The sequence below is a fragment of the Heptranchias perlo genome, chromosome 1 (assembly GCF_035084215.1).
Source record: "Heptranchias perlo isolate sHepPer1 chromosome 1, sHepPer1.hap1, whole genome shotgun sequence".
NCBI classification, from domain to species: domain Eukaryota; kingdom Metazoa; phylum Chordata; class Chondrichthyes; order Hexanchiformes; family Hexanchidae; genus Heptranchias; species Heptranchias perlo.
This window is the reverse complement of record NC_090325.1, coordinates 98795216-98814236: the sequence shown is the minus strand read 5'-3', so window position 1 is coordinate 98814236 and position 19021 is coordinate 98795216. Positions and strand designations below refer to the sequence as shown.

The 19021-nt window shown below is 42.6% G+C and overlaps 1 protein-coding gene across 1 annotated transcript in view; it reads left to right on the top strand.

Annotated features, from left to right (window-relative positions):
• The window catches only part of pcdh7b (protocadherin 7b), a 374437-nt gene that overhangs the window by 132187 nt on the left and 223229 nt on the right, over nucleotides 1-19021 (top strand). The window contains exon 2 of the mRNA XM_067988987.1: nucleotides 18004-18220. Within this exon, the coding sequence (XP_067845088.1) occupies nucleotides 18004-18220 (217 nt within the window). The remainder of the gene's footprint in view (nucleotides 1-18003; nucleotides 18221-19021) is intronic.

Here is a 19021-nt window from a genome sequence, read left to right as displayed (position 1 = left end):
AGATAATGATAAATAGTTAACTCTGTTCTTGATTTTCACATCGTTTGTAATAATGCAATAGTTTTTATTTCTTAGAAATTTCTAAAGCCTTGATAGTATCCTTGAGCTAGGGAATAGCTCAGTATCTCACTTTTCATTAGATCGTGGACAGATGAGAAGAAGAACTAAAAATAAGGGCAAGCAAAGGATTGGTAAATGAATTAAAAGTGAAAAGACATTTGGGTTCTCACGGAAGAAAGAACTGGATAATTGATTCCAGTGAACGAGTATTACAATAGTACAAGCGGGAATTTGTTTTGTAAGTAAATGAAGAGCATTCTGGGGTAGAAAGAACTTACATAGGAAAGTGTGGGCTAGAAATTGGGCCGTGTAGCACCCGTTGTTTCGGCACGAGGTGGCCTCCCAAAGTTGCAAAATGGCATCCGGAATGCCTGCGCACCCATCTAGCGTTACCTGCGCTGGACACCATCTTGGTAAAGGGTTTCGCACAGCACAGATAACAAACACCGGCGACATGTAAAATATGAAGAATATGCATTATATCAATGTGCAACACTGATTTAAAGTGATAGAAACCATTTTGGCACTTAACACTCCAATCAACGCATTGTCTTAACTAGAAACACCTGAAGACGTCTTAGAGTGCCCGGAAGACCCCCCCCCTCCCCCCCACCAGCGCTATTTAAAGGGATCATGCAGGTGATGCAGGTTAGTTGCTCGATTATTGCTTCTGGCTGCTGGTAGAATAGGACGTGTTGTTTGAAGCTTCCTATACTTACAGAAGTTGCTATAGTATATTTGAGGTACTGCCTTCCGGTTGGTGTAATTTACAACAGTGTTTGGACAAGATTCCTGGCAACGATGGGTGGTCTGCTAGGGTTCCCGCTGGGCATAGAACACGACTGGGAGCATGCAGAGAGTCCAAACAGAGCAGGTCAAGCTGTGAGGAAAGGGAGGAGGAAGGAGGCGCAGGGCACTGAGCAGGAGGCCATATCCCATGGGGGCCTTCAGGGAACACCACTCTTACCTCCAGATGAGTGCGGATCAGTGCATCCGACGACTAAGGTTCATCAAAGAGGTTGTGACAATGATCTATCACCTGCTGCAGCCACAACTACAGCCTCAGAGCAGGGCCAGAACATCATTGCCTGTGGCTGTCAAGATAACCGTGGCGCTGAAATTCTACAGCTCTGGATCCTTTCAGGCCTCTGCTGGTGAGCTGTGCAACATCTCTCAGTGTGCAGTGCATTGCTGCAAAGGGAGGTCACGGAGGCACTGTACGAGATGCGCAATAGGTTCATCATGTTCCCTCTTGATAGAGAGAAGCAGAACGGGCAAGCACGAGGGTTTGTTTTTGTTCATGGGATGTGGGCGTCGCTGGCGAAGCTGGCATTTATTGCCCATCCCTAATTGCCCTTGAGAAGGTGGTGGTGAGCCGCCTTCTTGAACCGCTGCAGTCCGTGTAGTTAAGGTTCTCCCACAGTGCTGTTAGGAAGGGAGTACCAGGATTTTGACCCAGCGACGATGAAGGAACGGCGATATATTTCCAAGTCGGGATGGCGTGTGACTTGGAGGGGAACGTGCAGATAGTGTTGTTCCCATGTGCCAGCTGCTCTTGTCCTTCTAGGTGGTAGAGGTCGCGGGTTTTGGAAGTGCTGTCGAAGAAGCCTTGGCGAGTTGCTGCATCCTGTGGATGGTACACACTGCAGCCACAGTGCGCTGGTGGTGAAGGGAGTGAATGTTTAGGGTGTTGGATGGGGTGCCAATCAAGCGGGCTGCTTTGTCCTGGATGGTGTCGAGCTTCTTGAGTGTTGTTGGAGCTGCACTCATCCAGGCAAGTGGAGAATATTCCATCACACTCCTGACTTGTCCCTTGTAGATGGTGGAAAGGCTTTGGGGAGTCAGGAGGTGAGTGCATTGCAGGCTTCCCCATGCTGCAGGGTGCCGTTGACTGCATGTATATTGCATTGCCTGCTCCACATGTCAACTCAGCCATCTTCATGAACAGAAAGGGGTTCCACTCCCTCAATGTGCAGCTGGTGTCCGACAACATGCAACGCATCATGCAGGACAATGCCCGCTACCCTGGCAGCAGTCATGATTCTTTCATCCTGTGGCAGTCCTCTGTTACACCTATATTTCTATCAGCACAGCAAGTCAAATGCTGGCTACTGGGTGACAAGGGTTATCCCCTCATGTAATGGCTCATGACCCTGGTCAGGAACACACGCAGGCCGGGCCTACAAGAAGAGCCATGCTGCCACACGCAACGTTATTGACGCCATAGGTGTCCTAAAGCAAAGCTTCCACTGCCTGGACTGTTCTGTTGGAGCCCTGCAGTACTCAGCTGAGCAGGCATCAAGAATCATCATGGTTTGCTACTTGCTGCACAGTCTCACCATAATGAGGGAACAGCCCTTACCACCGATTATCCGGCAAAACCCTAAGCCAGAGAAAGAGGAGGAAGAGGCTGAGGATGAGGGGGAGGAGATGGAGGGGGAAGTTGAGGAAGACACAAGGGGGCAACAAGGAACACTGCCCTGTCTGCCAGGGCTCTGCATGCTCACTTGATCCATGAGCAATATCAATTACGTGAACGACATCTCCCAGGTCACCAACAGTCCTACACTCCCCAATCGTCATCTTCCACATGACCATCAAATCGGCCTCCATGTGATTGCACGTTGCTTTCTCCCTCAGTTCATGCAGAAATAAAAACCCCACCAAATGCAAATTCAAATTTACATTTATAAGTTAACACATGAAATGATGCAAACAAAATGAGACTATTCACCCTTGGTCATTCTCTCAGTGCCTGTTGTTTGTGTCCCTTTACCTTCCCTAGTGCTCCTATGAGGTTCTTCCCCATTGGCTGGACCATGGATGGCGGGAGGTTGCTGACCTTCAACGGAAGAGCGTGTAGATGGGCTTGGAGGACAACCTCAAGCAGCTCTGGGCCAAGAGGTCTCGGCTTCAGAGTGCACCATCTCGGCCTGGGCTGCAGCAGTCTGGCCTGGCTGGCTGACAGGCAACAGCAAGGGCACTGGCAGAGTGGCAGGGGTGGGGGCAGGAATGCTGTCCTCTGGACAGAGGACAGCAAATTCGACTGCCATGGTGCCACTGCCACTCACATGGGGCGGTGCCTCAGCACTCCTGGTGATCAGCTGGAGAATGGATTACTGGAGTGCTGTGACGTCCTGGATACCCCTTTCTGCAGTGGTCCCCAGAGCCATGATAGCAGCAGTCTGAGCTTCATCCAAAGCTTGCAGACCTTTGATCACACCAGTTTGTGCTGCAATGGCAGCTGTTTGTGCTGCAATTGAAGCCGCAACATCGGCCATCAGACGCTGCCTCATGCTGAGTTCCTCAGGTGTACTGATGGTGGTGACCAATTAGTCCATGTGGGTAAGGATGGGCTCCAAGCTCTGCGCAAAGCCCCGTGCCAAGTTCGAGGTGGACTCCTCCATGCCCCTTGACATTGTGCACAGGCTGTCTGGCAGGCTTTCCAGTCTCCAAGCATTTGGGTGTGTACGCCCATCAGCCGTCTTCTGTAGCCTGGCCCATCGAAGTCCTCATCTGATACCTCGGCAGCAGAACCATTGTGTGACCTCGCCCTCCGGCGATCTGGCATCTGTGGTATCTGTTCCCCCCGCCCCGGCTCCTGCGCACTTGTGCTCGGTGTCTCACCACATGCAGATCCCTCCTCTACCCTAGCCTCTAAAGGACGCGCAGTGTCAGTCTCTGAGCTGGTGGATGCGAGTGTAAGATCAAATGATGGCGCGGCTGCAGTGTCAGTGTCCTCCTCCTCCTCCTCCTCCTCCTCTTCCTTGGACGGTGCCGGCTTCAGTTCTTGGGTATCTGCAATGACAAAGGGAAACAGTTTGATTTGTGGAGCAGGGAGAGGAGCAAGTAAGACGTGCGTGCTGACACCATCTGCAGCATGTGAGTCAGAAAAGATTGTGGGATGAGGGACATGTGGGAAACGAGAAGGAGCATTTGGTATGTAGAGATCCCCTTCGTCGGGACCTCCAATGCCGCCAGTGGTCACGGCTGCAGCGACGGCCCGTTCAATTATCCAAAGCACTATTTCCTGCAGGGGGTTGAGGACATGTAAGCGTGCCTGTCCTCCCTCAGGTCTCTCCTGCTGCCGACTGTTATGCGCTACCTTCTCCTGCAAGACAGAAGGAAGTGTGTCAGTGAGTATGCTGCAAGGTATCTGGGAGATGTGCTTGTCATAGTCGAATAGCTGTCAGTGTGTGTGACCTGTGAGTGGCGGTTGTGTGGCCTGCAAGTGTGGTACTATGAGGGTAAGATACAGCATCCGAAGTGCAGCGTTGAGTATGGGTGGGCAGCGTTTGTTGGTGGGTGGGTGATATGGGGAGGGCGTGCGAGGAGCTGTGGTGCAGTTGATAGGATGTGCCATTTGACACTTGTATTCACTCACCTTAACCACTCCTGTCAAATCATGGGACTGTTTTCGGCACTTCACTCACATGCGCAGTGCAGTGCTCCTGGCATTCATCTCCTGGGCCACTCCCTCCCACTGCCTGTGCAGCTGGTGCCTGGAAGGTCTCCTACTACCCTGCCGGTACAGGAAGGTCCTCCTTTCATCCACTCCCTCCACCAGGGCCTCCAGTGTGTCGTCCGAAACCCTTGGTACGTGCTCTCTTGACGGTCCAGCAATCCTGGCTGCCATCCTGCACTGCTCTCATTGACTGTGGACCTCCCCTTTAAGAGATGCAGGCTGCCTTTAAAAAGTGCTGGCCATGCCCCATTTCAAGCCTCCTGCTTGTGCATGCAGCCTCTCAACAGTGCGGGTAGCGCTGGCTGCACAAACATATCATGAAGCTCGTGCTGCCTGCATCGGATGTACCGGGTGTGGGTTAATCGTGCCCGGATTTGGGGGTTATCAAATTTAACCTCCACTGTGCGCAAAACTAGGTGAAGAGCTAAGTTGTTGATACAAATCATAAGGGCAAAAATTTGGATTAATTTAAATTAGATTTGGAGAGGGTCAAGGTAGTCTGTTGAAGAAGGTCAATGACCAAATTTTTATTACTGATCATTAAATTATTGGGCGGAATTTTCAACTTCAGCGGTGGGAAACTGGTGGGAATGAAGCCGCAGCCTGTTATACAACCCACACGATTTTCCTTTCCATTGAAGTCAAGAAAGTTGAAATAGGGATAACAATATTCAAAGAGATGCATTTGAATGTCTTTATTCTAACAAAGGAACACTGGGTAAAGTTGCAGAGTTCATAGCAAGCTGTAAAATCAGCAGGCCCTTTAAAGGATCTGCGGTGTGCAGGTCCACTGAGGCCTCCTTCCCAACAGGTTTCATTGGATGTGCTGAGGACTCAGCGTCTAGCATGCCCACAGGCTTTAAAATGGTGTGGCACTCTCCCCCGCCCCTTTTTACATATGTTAATGAATCTCCCATATTCTTCAGACAGAACCTTCAGATGTTCTCTCCAGGCCTAACCAAAAGACTCACTGGAGCCCAAAACCAGTGGGAACCTGGCAGAACTGATTTCCACTGGTTTTCCTGGCCCCTACTGCCCTGCCAGGACTATCAAATGATCCAGAAAGTTCCAGCAACACCACTGCTTGTGCCATATGAAACTTCACTTGAATCTGTCTGTTACCGACAACCAAGCGTCCGGCCCGATTGGCCATAATTCACTGGTGGGTACATATACAGCCAGACAGTCAGACCATATACAGGAAGTTTATTTCAATTTCAACCAACTGTGCTGCGTGCAAAATAAGTCAAATTACCAAATATGTGCTTGACTTTTTAGTTTATAATGGGCAAGAACTTGTGCAGATCGGTGTGGCAACGATCACTGCAGCTGCTGCAAATTAAATTAACGAAAGGACTTACTACGTGCTCTGTGGCGTCGACTTGTTTGATTTTGAACTTTAAAAAAGTTGTGCGCAATCAATTCAGCATCTGAGCAGCATAAGTTGAAGCGCATGGAACAGTCTGTGAGAATAGAAGACATGCCCACAAAATCTGTCAGGAAGAGAAGTCACGTCCACAAGCAGGCAAGCAGACTTCATTGTAAATAAAAATGTTAAATTTTTAAAATAAAATGCTAAAGAAATAATTGAATTAAATTAAAGAGACAGAAGGGAAAAGTAAAAAAATTTTTTAATTTTTTTAACTTTTTTTTAATGACCAAAAGCTATTAAAATAAGGAGTAATATGAGACTCCATATTTTTAAAATTTAATTTTTAGTTGTTTGGCAGTCATAAAGAGTTATTGTGCTTTTAAAACTTAGTTTAGACCTGGTATTTTTAAGCATAAATTTTGGTGGCGTAATTAGTTACTTTCCAGCTGGGCGGATGAGCAAATTTGCGATTTTTCAGTGATTTCAATGATTGTAGGATGTGGGATGCCCCTTTAATTCACAGCTGTTAAATTGCCGGTGAACCCATAGGAGCACGTTTATTATTTCCACGTGTTAGTGTGCATGTGGGAACGTGGGCTCCTTCAATTCGCCATAAAAAATGGAGAGCACTGTTGAACTCTCCGTTATTTTGGGAACAAGTTCTGCCCCAATACTATTTATAATTGACAACTTTGTCCAAGTCTTGTTGGCAGTGAATTTGCTCAAACTCATGACAGCAGTGCTGACATACTCGAAAGGCAATAGGAATGTCAGTTTTGTCAGCATTTTTCTTGGAAAATATTTAGATTGGACTGATTCCAAACTTATGCAGATGAACTGTTGTTATGTCAAAAGTTCTCTATTTACTGATATAGTTATAAAACACTTTACTGTTCCTTATGATGTTTTTTGAGTATTTTTCTCATACTCACTTTAGATTTCTTAATCCCACTCTTAACCTATTTTTTATTTTCTCAAATTATCCTTTAATTTTGTAATTATTATTATAAGTTTCTTCTTCAATTTTAAATGGATTCTAACCTCTTTATTTATTCATAGCATTATAAAACTACTGGTACTTTCCTTTTTTAATGAAATGTAATTATTCTGTACTTTTTCAATCTTTTTTTAAAAACATCCCACTGTTGCCCTACAGTCCTGTTCACCAGTTTCTCCTTCCACCTCATCTCAGCTAGCTCAATCCTCACTGTGCTAATATCTGCCCTAATTCAATCTGGTGGTCTAATTTTTGCACTGACTTTTTCCCTTCCTAGTTCAATCTAAAACCTTTTCATATTGTGGTCGCTACACCCAAAGTGTTTGTCCACATTTAGCTCATCTATTTATTTACTCATGACCAGATCTAGCACCACCTCTTCCCTTGTAGGCCTACTAACATACTGCTTGAGGAAGGAGTCGTGTACACCTTTAAGAATTCCATTCCCTTTTCTCCATTTACTTTCTCTCTGTCCTAATTGATAAGTGGATAATTAAAATCTTCAAGAACAATAATCTTGTTATTCCTACTCATCTCTCAAATCTCACTGCAGATTTCCTCTTCCATTTCTTTCCCACAATTCAAAGGTCTGTAATTCACCCCAATTAATGTGACAAGCCCTCTTTTTTAGGGGTCTATCCTTTCCTTCCTTGGATAGTTGCCTATCTTTTCATGTCCACTGCCAGCTCCCTATCTTTTATCAGTGTAACTACCCTGTTGCTGCAAAACTGCTCTCCCTCTCTCATGTGTTGGATTGTCTCCAGCTCCTTAAGTTCTGAGATTTTAAATCTGAGCAATGTGAGTTGATGACAGATTCCATAGATGTCTTTTAATTAATGTTATAATATTACTTTAAGGTTAGATTTAGCTTACAAGGGGTTAACTCCTAGGGACGTGCAGCATTTTTGATTAAAACAGTAGGAGAAAACTTGGTGATCTGAAGTGTTTATGAGTTGTCCAAAGTCACTCACCTGACGAAGGAGATAATCTCCGAAAGCTTGTGATTTTAAAATAAAATTGTTGGACTATAACCTGGTGGTGTAAGATTCCTTACAAAGTAATACAGGACAGCCATAAGACTGTTAACTTTCACACGTTACTGTAGCTTTGAGACAATGTGGTTATTAGGTAGAATTCTAACCATTTCTTGCCATTGTGATAGGATGTTTTCATTTAATGTGCCTGGCAGGGAGGCTTAGCTAAATAGATACGGGGTAATTTTAACCTAACCCTCCCGGCAGGAAACTGATGGAATTGGATTGGCCGCCTGTTTTATACCTTTCCCGATTTTACTTTCCATTGACTAAAACGGCGGCTGATCCATCCTGTCAGCTTCCTGCTGGGTGGTTTAGGTTAAAATTACCCCGACAGATGCTGTGAGCTTTTACATTTGGTGGAGGACATTTCTTTCAGAGTGACGGTTCGGCATGCCAATCTTTTGCACACAGAGTTGAGGGGGTTCAGAGCATTCTCCCTCTTTTGTTCTCTCTCTCTGGACAGAAACTCCAAGCTGGACATACAAACAAGTGCAGCCTATAACAGATGAAGACATGGCCAGTTGGCTTAGGAACATTTAGCTTGAAATTGAATTTTTGCTGAGAAGATTTATTACTTTTACGAGTCGATCTCCCATGGCATTGCACATGGAGATTCAAGACCAAGTGCAGTATTCAGATCAAGCAGGGTTAGAGGGCAGGGGGTAAACAAATTAGTCCATGCAAAGAAAGGGGTGAAGGAGGCAGATTGGAGAACAGAGGAGGTGGGCAGGGGAGGAGGGAGGAGGGGAGAGCAGGGGACAAAAGGAGGGCAAGAAAGGAGGAGGAAGGGCATAGGGAGAAGAGGGTGTGGAGAGAACAGGGGAGAGACCGATAGGGGATGAGTATCAGGAGAAGAGGGAAAGGAAAAGGGAGGGAAGAGTAGTCGAGAGGAAGAGAGAAAGAGATAGAGAGGAAAGGGGAGAGATGAGGAGGAGGATGGGCAAAAGTGGACTGGCTGCTGAATTTAAGAGGAAATTTAGGGAAGATCCTCCCTTAGGGTGCACTGATGAATAATGGAAGAGGATCAACCTGAGGTCCACACAAAGATCTAGATGCAGGCACACCACATCGACTATGCTTCAGATTAAAAGATGTGTGGAACAGGCCTGTTGGTTTCTCACCAGTTAGGTAAAGTTAGAGATTACTCTGTCAACTGGGCCTGCCAGTTGCTCATGCATATTCTCAGATTGCATAGTTGAATGCACATGTCACACTGTCTCATGCAACAGATGAATGAACTCCCCCAGCATGATTTGGAAATGAAGGAGAGGTGAAGAAAGACCTGTACATTCACTTAGGCAGCCCTCTGGCTAACATTGCAAAATCCACATGGTATTGTGCAAAATGGAGCATAAGATGATAGATGGTGATTTTCAACTTCCACCCGAAACAGGTACAAAGCCAGTGGAACAGTAATGTTGCCGCCCAAAGCCGACATCAGGTTAGGGCCTCATTTGAATGTAGCCAGCGAGTTCTGGGATCTAAACATGCACTCCACTGCAGCTCATCAATTATATGAGGGCAGGAAATCAGCACTTCTGCTCCTCCTGGCCTCACAAAACTTCCCTGCCCTAAAATCTCTGGATCTTTTTGGAATGGGCAGCAGAGATCCCTTTAAGGACCGCTGGTTAAGCCTCTCAATGCCTGGTACAAATGGATGGAGTGTGCGCGAAGCAGACTCCATCCGTTTGTATCTGAAAATTTCAATCTGGGTCCTACACCAATGTAGGATCGCAATGTGCCTACTTGAAATGGGTGGGCAGGCTGCTCGCCCACTTACAGACCCATCTGAAAATTGCTTCAAGCGGGCTTTGGGCATCCATGGAGCGGGCAAGGTGCCCAACCCACTCTCCCCGATTTTCAATTGCCAGACACGTGTGTTTCTGGTATGGCAGTTGGAAGTTGCCCCCATGTAATCTGACTGCTTGACAGCACAATCACTTGTCTTGACCCTGGACTTTATGTATGTTTGCAATCAGCTGTCCTTATCCTGACATATGTTGATATCTGCTGTATGTGTTGGAAATTCATTGTTTTCAAAAATTATGATGGGTTCTTGCATTGACTCAATAGTACATATAGTGAACTATGAAAGCATGAGACAGTCTACATAATGATATTTTGAGCACTGCATGGACTTTGATATGTCCACAGTAACACTACTGCCAAAGACACAAACAAGTGCTTAAATTGTTTAATTGAGATACAATGGGCCAGATTTTGCTGACAAAATAACAGTCAGGCCAATGGCACTCATGGTTATTTATGTGTAAATGGTACAGCAACTTCAGGCGAGGAGCAGATGCGCAGTTAAATGCGAATATCCAAAAGTTGCTGTCCGAGTTGCACCACTCCACCATTAGCTTCACGAAAGTGGCATCTCGCTGTCTGCCTCACCATTGAATGGTGTGAAGTTTTTTTAATAAGTGTCTCTTTGGACCACTGATCACCCTTTTAACTTGTCTCTGCATTTTGTTTCATTCATTCCAATGAATCTCTTCCTCTTTCTCCCTGCATGATCTTCTATGTAGTTTAAAGCATCAGAGAGATCTGTTACTGCAGTGCTGATTATGCACAGATGGCATAAGTAATGTGTTGTACTACAACCGTTCACCACTACTCTCTGCTTTCTGTCTTGTATCTTTTTAGGCACAACATGATACTAATGGGCCGGATTTTGCTGTGAGCAACGAACAAATGGCGCCACCCATTTGTTAGACTTGCACTTGCCCATAGACTTTCTATAAGCTTTTTGCACGGCAAGTTACTGTCAATGGGACAGCGATTCAGCACAGCGCCCTCTACAGGGCATCTGTGACCTGTGTGAACAGGGCAAGCTAGTGTACGTCTCCTTAACCGATCTGATTGAAGAATCGTTAATCACAGCATAGAGTCAGAACCAGGAAGTGTAAGTTAGAATAGTGAATTCAATGTCAGATCATGTACAGAAAGTGAAATAAAGAGAGAGAGTAAGAAAGATTGAATTAAGAGACACAGATAAAAGAGACAGAAAGAAAAAGTAAAAAAAAATGTATTTTTAATATCCAACAATAATAAAAAGCTGAAGGAATGAGACACCATATTTGTAAAAGTTAACTTTCGGTGCCAGATAGGTTGTTTGGCAGTAATTAAGACTTACCACATAATTAAAATGGTACTTAGACTTAAAATAACTTGACTTAACTTTCTTTGGCGAGCTTAGTCTGTATCTACGACGTCAGTACAGGAACTTCACACCTTTCGATACATTTGAACGGGGAGTCAGACAGCGAAAATGCCATTTTCGCACAGCTTTTGGAAGAGCGGGGCATCTCGGCCAGCAACTTCCGGATTTGCGCGTTTAACTGCGCAAGTGCGGTCACCGGAAAGTTGCTTTCCGATTTGCACATAAATAGCGGTGAGCGCTGTTAGCCTCAACGTTATTTTTACAGCAAAATCCGGCCCATTGTATTTAGGGAGTCAGAGTAACACATAGACTGCTATACAGTATTATTAAATTACTCATTTTTTTCTTCATAACTCAGTTATTGAAGTATGTGTGGCAACTTAATCATGCTGTGCTTTAGGCTCTAGACTCATTTCATCCAGCAAAAAAGTAGAATTAATTGCTTGGTTGTGTTTAAAACGTGTGTGCATGTTCGTGGAGGGCAAGTATTCAATTTGTCGTACATGCAAGAATAAAAATTGCCACAGTGGAAGGAAAGCATCAAATATAATTCTTACCTGTAACCAATGCTTAATACTTTGCATGGAAGTGACAATACTGCAGTTGCTACGGGAACAATTTAAAGTTTGACATCAGTATTGTTCGTGATGTTGTAGAAAAATATTGTATCAACAGATAATTTATGTCAACATAATCTAATCTCACTGATATGTTTGGTTATCATAATTAGAAAAAGGGCATTAACAGAGATTATAATAAAATAGTTAAACATGTATTTGCAAAAATTAATTTCCTAAAGACCCAGAAACAAATACAAATAAACAAATACATGCAACTTGTAAGTCTGAAGAAGTCTGTGGACCAGATAGATCCATCCTAGCAATGACAACAGCAGACCACATGGGGGTTGTTTAAAGGGAAATATGCAATAAAATTAAAACACATTGGGGTAAAAATTGATTATCACTGCGTGCATCTTCTGGATGAAAAACGGGGGCGAAAATGATCAATTTCACAGGGCCAAAGTTGGCCTCAGACAATTTTCAGATGTCCGGAGCAATCTCCAAAAACAAGCACTGGGCTCTTTGCCCATGCTAATGAGGGGCATAATGCCTGTTCTAGGGCCCCTCAGGGAAACTGGGCTGCCCTGAACGGAGCCGGCATCAAGCCTCACCACTCAAGTTTTGCTGGCGTGGATGCAGCCTGGCAAGCGGCGGCCATTAAATAGATAATTTAAAAATTTGAATGTGGATCCATGAGAAGCAGGAGTGCTCCTCCCGGCACCACAGCACTCCTGCTAGTCGTTGCCAGTCGTGATAGGCCTCCCTGATGCTGTCCTCCCCCCTCCCCCATAAAACCCATAATTAGAATAACAGAGAGTAAAATTTACATCTAGAGCATAATTTTGTAATAGTATGCAAGAGAAAATCAATAATTCAGATTCATGACTATACATCAGTTTTTCCATTTTTCTAGTCATGAACAGGGTCTGTGGAGAATATGACTATGCATCTTTCATGGATATCATAGAACTTTGGCCATTAACCATAACAACCAATTCTTAATCAAAGTCATTACAAACAATCAACATGAAATAGTACAATGGCCCCACTGGAAACGTTCCAATCTGTTTTGCCATGTAGGTAAATTTGACTCTTCATATTGTAATCCTTCTATGCTCCTTTGAACAGTGAAAACGTAGGAGAAAATGTTGCCGCCCTATGCAATATTTTCACATTCTCACTCATTCTTGCCACAAATCTTATCCTAACATCAAAAGGTTGCACACGACAATGTAAACTACCCATCCCAGCTAGAAAATAATAATATTTTAGATAGAAATGCATTACAAGTTGCATTTCGATTAATGCATATTTGAAATATAAGCAACATGTATTCATTTGAGTGACAAAGCAGCTTTAAGACAGAGTGAAATTACTTTTGAATTTATATGCAAAATAAATGCATTTTCATGTGAATGTTATGATATTAGCTCTTCAGACTGGAGTAACTGCATAATGATGCAAAATACTTCTGTTCTTATCTGTCATTCTTACTCTTAGAGATTCAATATTATTTTTTTGTGATACTGAAATCATTTTTGTTACTGACATAGGCAAAACTATTTTTAATTAAAGAAACATTATTTGCTGATGAAGGGTTAATGATAAGGAGCTATTACTATTCCATGTCATGATGTATCAGTAACAAGATAATCAATGCTATGAGGCCAAGTGCTTTAATGTAATTCCACTGATGACATTGAGGGATGTGATGCTAAAAATAAAATATGGTTGTGTTTTCTGTGCTTTATTAGAACATTATCTTCCTAAACAGAAGGTGTGTTGAACCTTTTATATAAATTATTCTGATGTCACCTTGGTTATCATAGTTTAAAGATGCGCAGTGCATGGTACCAGTTAACCTTTTCAATGTGTACATATAATCTCACTACAGAATACAAGGATTCGAGATTACTACAGACATACAAAGGACTGAACTTTTACCACCACTGTAATAGTGTTCACCATAGTTAAAGAAAAACAGTTTGTCAAGGGTTCACAAATATCATACTTGTGTCAGCCGTGGCTCAGTGGTAGCATATGCATCTTAGTCAGAAGGTTGGGGATTCACGTCCCACTCCAGAAACTTCAGTACAAAATCTAGGTTGACACTCCATTGTAGTACTAAGGGAACGCTGCACTGTTGGAGGTGCCGACTTTCGGATGAGATATTAAACTGAGGCCCCGTCTGCCCTCTGTGGTGGACTTAAATGATCCCGTAGCACTATTTCGAAGAAGAGTAGGGGTGTTCTCCCCGGTGACCTGGCCAACATTAATCCCTCCACCAACATCACTAAGAATACATTATCTGGTCATTATCACATTGCTGTTCGTGTGACCTTGGTGTGTGCAAATTAGCTGCCACGTTCCCTACATTACAGCAGTGACTATACTTCAAAAGTTCTTCATTGGCTATAAAGCGCTTTGGGACACCCTGAAGTTGTGAAAGGCGCTATATAAATGCAAGTCTTCCTTTCTCTTTTACTTTATTTGGTGGGGGTGAAATTGGTCTTGGGCAGTAGCATAAAATGGGTGATAGCGAATCGGCTGTCCATTTTACAGCCTGCTCAATTTTCTTTACCATTGACTTCAAGACCAATTTTACCCCCAGTGAATCCCAATTTCACCTTGGGGGTACTACATTAAGGGAGATGCTTTCCTACGGGACAGAAAATTGATCATTGTCTTGCAATCCTTAGCATCAAGTTATTCTAAAACACGTATTGGAGAAATAACTGTTAAGCACGCTTAGCTACGCTATACAGCATAAATGGAATCACTTTATAAGACCATTAAGGCTAGAAGTTACTAATTGTGAGAATAGCAGACAGATGCTTAACATGTTTATATGACATTCCTCTGTTGTCACTATTTCAACAGAGGCCTTAATCAGTTTTTAAAAATAAAGTAGAGGCTGAAGTTGATTGTTGGGCAAAGCAAAGGGTGGTCTACTCTCTATCCAATTATGTGTTCCCGAACCTGGGAGTGCTTGATGTTGATGTTGGATGCCCAGTGAGAAAGTTTTCCATTTCTCAAGACCAATTTCTTTCATTCTAAATGGCACAAAATTCATGAAAAAATTAAAACAGGTTGATGAAAATGAAGGGATAAAAAGACAGATTCGGAAGGAAAGGAAGAAAGATGCAAAGAATAAAAAAAAGGATTTGAGGATAAAAGGATGAAAAATTTAAATTATGAAAAATCCTGGAACTTTTACCAAATTGTATTAAAAAGCCACAGCTGATAGACAACAGGATAGACATGCAATGGTGCAGTAGGGTATATTGTATATAAATATTATAATTATATTCATTATAGTGTCCAAAATCTGCTTTAAGCAAGGCAGCTCATTGTAAGTGATTAATTTCCATTAAAGTGCAGCAGCAGTATGTTTTAATTTCGAATTCATAGAAAATAAATCATAATTGAGTCATTTGGATAACCTTGGCTTACTACGTCATCAGTGTAATAACAAGATAAAAGGAAGGTTCACTTATAATTCAGTTGTGTATGAATATTGAAGAAAGAAAAAAAATTGCAAGGCTACAGGGTTAGGGCAGGGGAGTGGGACTAGCTGGATTGCTCTTACATAGAGCTGGCATGGCTCGATGGACCGAATGGCCTCCTTCCATGCTGTAACCTTTCTATAATTCTATGATTCTATAATTCTATAAATTTCGGTGAAGATAATCACTCATTGAAATATAGCCTGTAACCCAAAAATCCGCAATGAAGAGGCAAGCGTGATCTTTCTGTAATCACTGTGTGTTCTTTGTGTTGCCCAAAACATGTGCATGTCTAAAGATCCATTCTGTGATGCTCATAAATGTGACTTATTGTCTGGCAAAGCTTCTTTATACAAGGATGTACCACTATGTACCAGCAAGTAACTCTTTCTGCAATACAGTTATTGGAAAACCAAGAAATGCAACCACTTTGTCCTCCAATTTCAAAGTACAGTGAATGTAAAAGAGAACAGGATGCCCATTCCTTTATTTAATTCTGGAACGAATTCATGTAACGGGGATCACTTGAATTAAAAATGTCATCCTGTTGTTTCTATACCTTCTTCAAAAGCTTAACATCTTAAATGTTTTTATCATTTTGCCCTGGAATAGACAAACCACATAGATATGCACATAGATTGTGTTACCAAACAAGGTTATTGTTACCCCTTGATCTAGATGGATTTTAAGGTTTCATAATATCTGCAGTAAATTTGCTTCCAATTTGCCAATGCGTTTGCTATTCATTAGTAATAATGTACTTGTCAGCAATCTGTGAAGATGTTAATTTAAAGCATTTTATGAACATTCAGTTCTTTAGGAAGGGGAAAATTGCAATTTTATGAGTTAGCCTCAAATGGGTCATTTATTAATGTGAGACACACATTTGATTCACACGACTGAGCATGATGGCACTGACAGAAATAGAAGGCATTGTCTTCAGTGAGAAACCTTTTGTTCAGAGCAGTAGCCACCTGATTGTTTAGATGGGAGGATAAATCATTCTTTCTACTTTGCTTCTGCTTGCTTTTAGTATATTTAGCAAATTAGATGCAGCAATGGGCGGAATGCATTCCATTGCAATAGTCAGAGAGACAGCAGTTTATATAGGTAGCGCTGTATTAAGCAAAACTATGCAGCAAGCATTTGCAATACAGGTGGCACTGTTGGTACAATTGTAAAACAGACATATGTGACACAGATGGCACAACTGAGAATTTTAGAACAGATGGGAAATTTGGCATGGTTGACATGCCTGGGAAAATTTCCACAGTCGGTATAGTTGGCACTAGAAGGATCAGATGGTACACGTGACACCATAGGGTCACAAAAGTATGCAGTCTCCTCCAAAAGACTGTTGCAATAATTGTAGTGAGCTTTGATGTATTCTTATCTTGTGTAGTGCTATGGCCTGCTTCAATAGATTATCACTATCCTCATTGATACAGTCTTCTCAAAATAAAAATAGTTTTACACATTACATACGTTTACACATGGGTGGTGAATTTCCGCAAGGATGCTCCCGCTCTTTCACCATAACTTTGATGGACGAGCCGAGGAACTCCTGGAAAAATGGTTTAAATGCTGTTTATGCCTTTTTTCCGAGGTTACTGTGGTTCTTCCACAAATGTTGCGGCGGAAGAATGGGAGAATCCCCACGGAAATTCACCCCCATAATTTCTATCAGATTGCAACCTATGACCATCTAATCTGGTCAGGAATCTAAGAAAAAATAAATCTAGCTACTTTGATTGGTTATCTACTGGTTCAATCAACTTTACTGATTTATAATGTTATCTGTATCGATTTATGATGTAAGATGATTGCATTTGACTGTACATCGGCACAGTAAGTAACAATATATTCACCAAAAGTACTGACAATTTGCACACTAGAAGGTCCATGCATGGCAGGTTTAGATCAATTTGTGAAATGAGACCAAAATGGACCATTGATCCAAATCCTAGTAGATTTGCTGCTTAGAAATCTAGGTTAAGGGCTAAGGTCCATTATTCAGTACACCAGCAAAGTTGAGAAAAGGTGGTGAGCCAAATCCTAAAATAGTGACTAGGGATGCTAAATTTGTAGAAGAAACGAAAAACAGAAGGAGAAAAGGAACTACACAGCTCATGATTAAAATACTATTATCATATGCCGTCTTGTCACATGACATTTATAGCTGAAATATCTGTAAGTTTTGTAATTTACTCTGAAATAACCGAAATTAGCGATCTACACAAATGCATATTTAAACCATATTAAAATATTTTATTCATTCTTCGATAAGAAGCACCACTGCACGTCATCAAACATTGCACTGATTTTTACTTTTATTGGTGGTGAGGAATATCCGACAGGCAGCTTTCCACCACTGCCCATTTACCGCCACTGCGGAAAGTTAAAATCAGTGTCATCTGAATCGAGAAGGTGGGGAGAAATAATTGAGAATTAAATGATGGGACTGGCTAGTAATGCACCAGAAAATATCATAGCTACAAAATGTACTGTTGTGATGTTGTCTTCAAAATATACAATAATTGAAGAGAAATTGCTAGAATATGAATGTAGCAGCATGCAAACAAAATAATCAAAATCAATTCTTGTGCCAGATTATGAATAGCTATACCCTGGCAATGTCTCTAGTGACTGAGGAATTTTTATATATGTTATAGATACAAATAGTGAAATTCACTGCTAGACTATAACAATTGATTGCTCATTCAAAGCTTCAGCAGGCTTCCTTTTTTTTCTCTATATTTCATAGGACAACATAGATTTGCATTGCAGATTTGATGACGTAAAAACAGCTGTGACACTTCTAATCATGTTTCTTCTAGCCTTTCCGTCGAGTGACTTTCTCTGTGGTGAGTCAGCCCCAGGATCCACATCAGGGGTCCCTACAGAGCTGTTATGACAGCGGCTTGGAGGAATCGGAAACGCCTAGCAGCAAGAGTTCATCAGGACCAAGACTAGGCTCACTCCCACTTCCGGAAGATAACTATGAAAGGACCACACCTGATGGCAGCGTTGGTGAGGCAGAGCATATGGAAAATGGTAAGGTCATACAAACCAATCACTTTTTCTCTAAACCACTAATTGCATTGATATTAATGCTTGAGCCTAGTTTTTACAGATAATAAGATGAGCACTTAATGCAGAATTCAAAGTACAGACACCATAACAAAATATTTAAGCTGTATGCATTTGTATTTCTTCATGAATAAAATAGAACTATTGCTTTAACATCTACTCAACAATTGCAAGACTGTAAACTTCATTCAAAATTCCACAATATTAGATTGTGGTGGCGCATTTATTCAAAGTGTTCTTTATCAAAAGACTTTTTATTATTTCCTCCTGAAAATTTATTATTGCAGAATCGTCTACATAGACATCATATATAGCTGTTGAACTGGAAACAATTTTATTTTAGGTTTATTTTTTCTCTCTCAACTTTTTCCCATCAATTTTCTCTCCTATTTCTCTCTGAAGGCATTGACTCTTTGGTGCAAAATGGTTCCAAGGACAATGGTTACTCTCTGCTCCCTTGCTCATGTGGTCATTATTTATGCGTGACTCTGGACAGTAAGAGGTGACTATCGGGCAGCTGACCGATAGAGTGTACCGGTCGACCGCCTAATCCTGCCGGCTGGAGGCCCCCTCTATGTTGAGGGCTGAGCCTCATGCCACCAGCAAGCTGTGGGAGCCCCACTGTAGCTTGCTAGCTCTGGGCTGGTGCAATATTGGGCAGCCCAGAGGCTGACCTGGCAGATAGGAGAATAGGTCGGGGGGTGGGGGCGTGGGGGAGAGGACGAATCCAGAGGGCGAGCCCAGGGCAGCAGAGGCCCACATTAC